Below are 8079 nucleotides of genomic sequence, written 5' to 3' on the forward strand. Positions count from 1 at the left end.
AACATTATGCAATTGCTCTTTAATCAAATTTGGCAAGAATATTGGTATCATATTGATGTTCTTTTGAGCTAAATATTTGTTAAATATTTGGTCTGATGCTCTTATGAACTAAATTTTTGTTAACAGTTATCAATATAAAATAATTAACACTTAAAAACTAAGTTATAAATAGAGAGTGGAACTTAAAGGTACGCAACTATTATAAAATTGTTTTTAATCAATTTTGTCAAGAGTTTTTATTGGTCTCATGTTGATGTTAGCACTTTTTATAATTTATAAAACAACTTCATAAATAATTATAATTTAAAATTTAAAATTAAATTATAAATAAAAAATGGAAGTTAAAGTCAAGCAACTAAATGCAATTGCTGCTAATCATATCTGCCATGTAATTAAATATTTTGTCTTCCCTCCCTTTTTATTTAAAAATAAAATCCCCTCTAGAAAATTCATGGGACCACTCGTGCCAAAAATATCTACAAAATTTCAAACATTATAAAATTATCTTAGTAGTTAAAATGGTACCCTCCTGCAACGTGTATATTCCTAAACGACCACCACCGACAAATCATGTCAGAAAACGACAAAAGGTGACCGAACCCACTCCACTCCATTTGCACTACACCGCCACTCGCTTTTCGGCTTCATTATTCACTTTAGTGCCAACCCCACAATCTCACTGTTTCATACATTTCAACTCCACAAGCGTTTTACATGCAAAACATATATCTATATATACAGTAAACTTATATATACATACACAGTAGAGACATATAGAGAGCGTCTTGAAGAACACTGCATCTATAGGAAGAAAATAATATATAAAGGAAGTCAGTCAGCCAGCTGAGCTTCAACACAGAATACAAAGCTACAAGCTGGACCTCCACAATTATCTACAGAAGATAGCAGACAAGAGAGAATGAGACCCGGGGACTTCACTGGAGCGTCCCTCTGATATCTCATTCATACCATACCATCATACTAGACTATTACACAAATTTACAAATACAGAGGAACCTGGGTTGTCAGTAGCTTTGAGAAATTGAAAGTCGTTTGGGATGGTGTAGTTCAATTGGTCGAACACAATTGATGACGAGGATGATATGTGATATATGGAAGCCGTCCACCAAGATTCAAACTCTCTTCAGATAAGACTCAACTATTGGATGACTTTGATGGACTGGATCACCTGTATATGACTGCGACTTGTGGTTTAGAAGTATCTATCAGAACATCAGCATACTAGAGTATAAAACAAATTTACAAATACACATCTAACCCAGAGGAACCATGGTCTGTCAGTAGCCTTGCGAAACTGAAAATCGCTTGAAATGTTCAATTGATGAAGATGATGATATGTGATATAGGAACCATACACCAAGATTCAAACTCTCTTCGGATCAGATTCAACTCTTAGATGACTTTGACAGACTCGATCCCTACACATGACTGCCACTTGTGATTTAGAAGTATACTACCTCGAATTGTCATAATTCCCAAGTTTCAAACTTTCAAATGCTTGTTCTGACCAGGTTCAACTCTTGAGCAACTTTGACGGACTGGATCTCCCCTGCGATTTATGATCTAGATGTATGCTGCTGCCTCAAATTATTCTAATCCGCTATATAAAAACAAAAATACTGAAATGAAAAAGATTGCTTAGGATTCCAATCCAGAGGAGCGGAAGACTGGGCGTCTTCACAGCACCTGCTGGGTAAGCTCTTGGGAGGTGATGAATGTGCCATGGAAACCATATGGAACTCTCGACGGCAGCTTGACCGACGCAACCGGTTCCAGAGTCGGGGACTTAGCGTCCAAAATGAGCAGCTCCGACTGCCAGGTCTCCTCGTTGTGCATGAAAGTGAGAACATACCCGTCATCTTCCGGCGCCTCGGGATTCGATGTCCGGGGAACAAAGAATGGCTCACCTCCATAGCATCCCCTTGTGTACTCGATTTTCCCGACTACACTTTCCGGCGACTCCGCCTCGAGGTCCACCTTCGCTATGCCTGAAACTTTAGGCCACGGCTCTGCAATTCCCAAGTACGCATACCGGGCCTTTCTCCCGAGCTTGTTTCTGTTCACTTGCCCTGCTTCCAAATTCATCGGCGCAAGCTGACGGCGACTGGACTTGCCGGTTTTGAGATTGAGCCTGATTTCGGAAAGCACGCTCCTGAGAGCTGCATCGGACTCATTGAAAATTGAATCCGGCGGTGTCATGCAAGACCCAATGACGACGACTTCATCGTCGTTCTCCTCCCATGCGTTCCACAAGTGAAAGCAGAAGCAATCTGGAACATCGACCCATTTCATTCGGGACTCGTCGGAATCATACTTGGGCAAAATCCCAAAGCGGGTAACTTTCTCCTTGTCGTAGATGACAGGTGAACCGCCAGTAACCATCTCCTGGAGCTTGAACACCACCTGCTGGTCCGGCACCACGATATACTTGTCAGTGATGGCGAAGTCATGCATCATAGTCGGCTCCTTGACAGAGATGGTCACATCGGGGCCTTTTCTTCCATCTGGGGAAAACATGAAGTACTTGAGATACGGCTTCTTTATAACATTATAGCTCAGAGCAAAGAGCTCCTTGGTCTCCGGATCGATCTTCGGGTGCGCTATCATGGCGGACTGCAACTGCCCCTCGAAATCAAAACGACCCACAGTCGCCAAGTCGCCATCCTCGGTTACCCTGACCGCGTAAGGCAAATCGTCCTCGGACATGGCTAAAAGTCGGCCGTTGAAGTAAATGAGCCCCGCATTTGCGACTCCCATGCCTCTGGACCGATCCACCAGGCCAAACATGCTTCGCGCATAGTAGAGCATTAGGCGTGCTATCCCCGAATGGCCGTGGAGTTCACCGATTGCTTTGGGATAAAAGGCTCTCCCGAGCTTTTCCTCTTCGACCAGACGGTGGGTCCTTGTGAATCTGCTGCAGTAACTGGCAGTTCCTTCCTTTAGTCCCACGGCGTGGACCATGCCGTCCCCGTCGAACAAATGGTGACCGGAAAGGGGCTCGAACAGGGGATTTGCGCCATTTCTAACGTAGAATCCTTCCAAGCAATGTGGAATCTGACCCACTACTTGAAGCTCATGCTGGACTAGGCTCTCCGGGACGGGAGCAAAGTTCCCGGCAATTTGAATTGCCGGGTCGGCGGTCTTTGCCAGTGGGTACTTTTTCTCTAGCGCAGCAATAAAACTCTTCTCCACCGCATCCAAAGCCACCATCGCTAGCCTCTGGACTGGGTTCCACCCACACGACTTCGACTTCAACTTCAACTTCGACTTCTCGCCTGGAAAGACTTTTGGGTAGGCTCGATTTGGGGTCTCGAATCTCCTGTCGGGCTCGGATCTCCAGGTGAGGGAAGTTTCCATGACGGGCTTTTGCTGAGGGAGAGTTCCATCAATGGGGGAGGTGGAACTTGAAGCAACAAAGTGGGCTCTTATATCTACTTTTCTTTGTGTTCTTCTTCCATTGGAGCATGAATTCCTAGTCCTAGACTCGGATTGCTGAGCAATCCATGTGCATTTGCTATCTGACAACAATCTAGTTGAGCAACTCATAGTCATGACAATATGCAGGCAAGAAAACGAAAGGAAATCTTTCTATTATATAAACGAATGCTTTATGATTGTCGTAATGGATGATGAAGATCGAGAAACACCAGAGAGACAATAGAGAAGAAAGAGAGAGACAACTTGGTGAAGTGAAGCTCTTGCAAGGCTATTTATAGCAGCAAATTTTTGCTGTGCTAAGTGAAGTGGGCTTATTAGGTGGGCGGGTGTGAGAAAAATGTTTGCGGGGATCAAACTTCCACGGAGTTTCCGACCGGTGATTCCGGGCGTAGACTGCGCGGCACGTGTGAGGAACGGTTCATTGAAAGCGAAGAACACGGCGAAAAATGTGGTGTCGGAAATCGATGAGAAGGGCGGCTGAGGGGAATGGAATGGAAGCGCGTGACAGATCTTTTTTTTTTGCTTGTACTCCCGACTCCCCAGCCGTCAGTGCTTTATGTGTCCGCCACGGACACCATCCCATTCCATCACAAGCCTTTTTTGTCCCTCCCATTTGGTCGCTTTATGCCCTTCCTTCCTTCCTTCCTCCTTCCGTTGTCTCAATACCATAATGTTTCTTTTTCTTTTATAATATCACGTCGGTGAGCCTCCAGCCTTGAAAAAAAATAAGACACATTTCATTTGTTCTCTCATTAGCACTACTATATATCCATTAAATTAAGAAAGAAAGAAAAGGATGTGGAAATGATTATGTATTTAATTATATGGGAAGCATTTTAATATTTTTTGATTGATAAGTCGTAATTCAAAATCGTATAGATTATATTGATTCAAAAACAAATTTATATTTTGATTGTTGTTAAAAAACAAATCATTATGTGCTTGGGTTTTTCTACCATTACTAAGGTCATTATCTCAATACCATGTTGTTTCTTGGTTTTGCTTTTCCTTTATAATATCACGCCAGTGAAGCTCCAAGCGTTGAGAAAAAACAAATTTATATTTTGATTGTTGTAAAAAACAAATCATTATGTGTTTGAATCTTTCTGTCATTACTAAGGTCATTATCTCAATGCCATGATGTTTCTTGCTTTTGCTTTTGCTTTTCCTTTCTAAAATCATGTCAGTCAGTGAAGCTCCGAGCCTTGAGAAAAAAGGGCACATTTCATTTTTTCTGTCATAAGCACTACTATGTGCCCATTAAATCAACAAAGAAAGAAAAGGATGTGGAAATAATTGTACATTTAATTAAGATGAGAAGCAATATAATATTTTTTGATCAATAGTCACAATCAAGAATATATAGATTATATTGATTCAAAAACAATTTTCTATCTTGATTGTTGTTCAAAAGCAGACAATTATGTGCCTCGATCTTTCTACCATTACTAAGGTCATTATCTCAATACCATGATGTTTCTTGCTTTTGTTTTTCTTTTTCAATATCATGCCAATGAAGTTCCAAGCCTTGAGAAAAAGGGCACATTTCATTTTTTCTGTCATGAGCATTAGTATATGCCCATTAAATCAACAAAGAAAGAAAAGAATGTGGAAATATATATATGATGAGAAGCATTGTAATATTTTTTGATTGATAAAGTCGCAATCAAGATTGTATATATTATATTCATTCAAAACTAATTTTATATCTTGAATGTTGTTCAAAAACAAACAATTATGTGTCTTGATATTTCTACCATTACTTAGGTCAATATCCCAATACCATGATGTTTCTTGCTTTTGCTTGTCTTTTTCAATATCACGTCGATGAAGCTCCAAGCCTTGAGAAAAAGGGCACATTTCATTTTCTCTGTCATGAGCACTACCATATGCCCATTAAATCAACAAAGAAAGAAAAGGATGTGAAAATAATTATATATTTAATTATGATGAGAAGTATTCTTTTTTTTTAACTGAAAAGCCGCAATCCAAGATCGTATAAATTATGTTGATTCAGAAACAAATTTATATCTTGATTGTTGTTCAAAAGTAGACCCTGGATCTTTCTACCATTAATAAGATTGTTATCTAAAACCATGATGTTTCTTGCTTTTTGTTTTCTTTTATAATAACATGTCGGTGAAGTTTGGAGCCTTTGAAAAAAAGACATTTCATTTATTTAATCTTGAGCACTAATATATGTTGATTAAATCAACAAAGAAATAAAAGGATGTGAATTTTCTTTTATATTTAATTATGGTGGGAAGCATTCTATATTAATATTAAGGATTGTGCTAATAAATAAATATTTGGATTTAGTATTTATTTATTTATTTATTTTTACTTGGTAAAGGGCTGAAGCCGAATAGCTTTTGACTAGAGCTATGAACCAGTGAGACCACATTTTTGAGGGGCCTTGCCCTCATATTTGTTCGGCATTAACACCCTTATATCTCCTTGTGCCATCTCGTCTTCCACGCCCAGGCATCACCTTATCTCTCCATTGCCTGTGTGTGGGACACATGGGGCTCGAGCAGAATTGAACCCAAGACCTCCCATGTAGGAGGCTTGCAGCTAACCACTGCATTGTGGGATCATCCCCATTTCAATTTAGTATTTTATTAAAAACAAGTAAAATTATAAAAAAAATTAAACAAAATTTAGTAGTTAAAATAATAATCAAGTAAATAAAAAAATTTCAAATTGATTATGTACATAACAATTAAAATATAATTGATATATTTAGGAAAAAATTTAGAACTATAAAATATTTTTTTAGTGATTAAAATAAAATAATCTTTCAATAAATAAAAATAACTCTCTAAACTAATATCCTCATTTTTTTTATAGATATATTTAAAATATCTATATCAGTCTTAGATAAATTGTATAAGATAACATATTTTGAAAACATAAATAGTATTTTTTTTAAAAAAAATTTTTAGTCATTTAGTAAAATTAAATAAAAATTGTTGCTAATTGGATGTCAAATATTAGTAGTACTATTTATTGTGATATAAAGTTGTTAAGGAGAAAACCACTAAATGGACTACTCAAAAACCTAATTGGGTCAAATTAAATCTCAATGGTGCTACAAAAGGTAATCTAGAATATTTTGAAAACATAAATAGTTTTTGAAAACCTTAACTATTCAATAAAATTATACAAAAAAATGTTACTAGTTTGGTGTGAAGTATTAGCAGTTCTATTTCTTGTGATATAAAGTGAAAGTGGAACTTGACTTGAATGTACCAATTAAATTCAGGTTCAAGGATATTAATGATTTGATAGAATTCAAAAAGTTGTCCCATCTTGTCAAGGAAAAGAGCCACTAAATTGACTAGTCCTCAACTTATATGGGATGCGTCTATTTTGGCTCCAAAAGTGACATGTCGTACCAACGACATGCATCGACATACATGTTCGAGACATGCATACCATTCCAATTTGGCATAGTGGCCGGACCCATAGTATGTGACGTGGAGTTGTCGTGGACTCGTCGGTTTCAATCGTTAGGGCCCACGCAAAACTACGTGGACATGCCGAAGGATGGTCACGACTCACTTGCTGGTTAGCGGTGGTGTGTTGTGCATAACACGCACATTAAAAGCCAAAAAAAAGAAACAACCGCTGGCGACTGTAGAAACCGCGTTCGGACGACATACCGATAGGAAAAAGAGGGCACAAGCTTTAAAAAAAAGCCATAAAATAAAAAAAACCACCAATGATTTAAGAAATCTCGTTTAGACAGCATACCGGCTTGAAAGAGGGCACTTCTTTCAAAATATGTACCTTCATCAGAAAACGTGACGCCATTTTGTGCCTAACGTGGAAAAAAGAAGACTAATGCACGATTAAAACATTATTATTGAAGGGCAGTTGCGAGTCATTGTTGAAGTGCTCTTCTTGAAGAAGTAGGCTATGACTCATTGTTGAAGGGCTCTTGTTGAAGAAGCGAGCTGCATTGTTGAAGGGCATCTGATTGTTGAAGCATGTTGCATTTTTGAAGGGTGTGAGGTATGTGGAAATCGATCTCTAAAAGTCGTCTTTTTCCTGTTTGTGTTTGGATTTTATTTAAAATGATGGACGCGTCTATTTTGGGTTCGCATTGTTTGTTTTCGTTTCCTATTTTGCTTTATATGTAGTGCGAAAATTTGCTTGTTTTGGAGGTAGAATAGGGAGAAAATTTGCTTGTCTAACCGTTACGTTAGGGTTAGATACCGCGCGAGACGCGTGTTTGCTGGCTCCAAAAAGCCTTACATCGCGACTCCTGACTAACAAGCCATGGTAGTCTGGTAGTGGGTCAGCCCTTTTGAACCGTAGGTTGTGCGGCCGCAGCTAAGCTAGGTCATCTGCAAATCTGCGAAGGCGCATAACATGCCATTTTTGTCCAATTCGTTGTTTCACGAGGCCACAAAAAAAGGCAGACACGCAGTCTGCAAATCAGCAAAGGCACATAACATGCCATGATAGTCTAATTCGTCATTTCATGAGGGCATAGAAAAAGGCTCACACGTAGTCTGCGAATCAACGAGGCCAAAGAATATCTTTGTGATTGTAGATTTTGGATTGGACGGGTGGGATTGGGTTAGAAGCCGCCCCACGGTTAGAATGCATGTT

General features: G+C 39.0%; 1 protein-coding gene across 1 annotated transcript; it reads right to left on the reverse strand.

Annotated features, from left to right (window-relative positions):
* Positions 1-708: 708 nt before the first annotated feature.
* On the reverse strand, positions 709-3724 carry LOC131069740 (probable 9-cis-epoxycarotenoid dioxygenase NCED5, chloroplastic). Its single transcript, XM_058005278.2, has one exon. The coding sequence runs from the start codon at positions 3571-3573 to the stop codon at positions 1699-1701; it is 1875 nt and encodes a 624-aa protein (XP_057861261.2). The 5' UTR covers positions 3574-3724; the 3' UTR covers positions 709-1698.
* Positions 3725-8079: the final 4355 nt, after the last annotated feature.

The sequence above is a fragment of the Cryptomeria japonica genome, chromosome 11 (assembly GCF_030272615.1).
Source record: "Cryptomeria japonica chromosome 11, Sugi_1.0, whole genome shotgun sequence".
In the NCBI taxonomy this organism is placed as follows: Eukaryota; Viridiplantae; Streptophyta; class Pinopsida; order Cupressales; family Cupressaceae; genus Cryptomeria; species Cryptomeria japonica.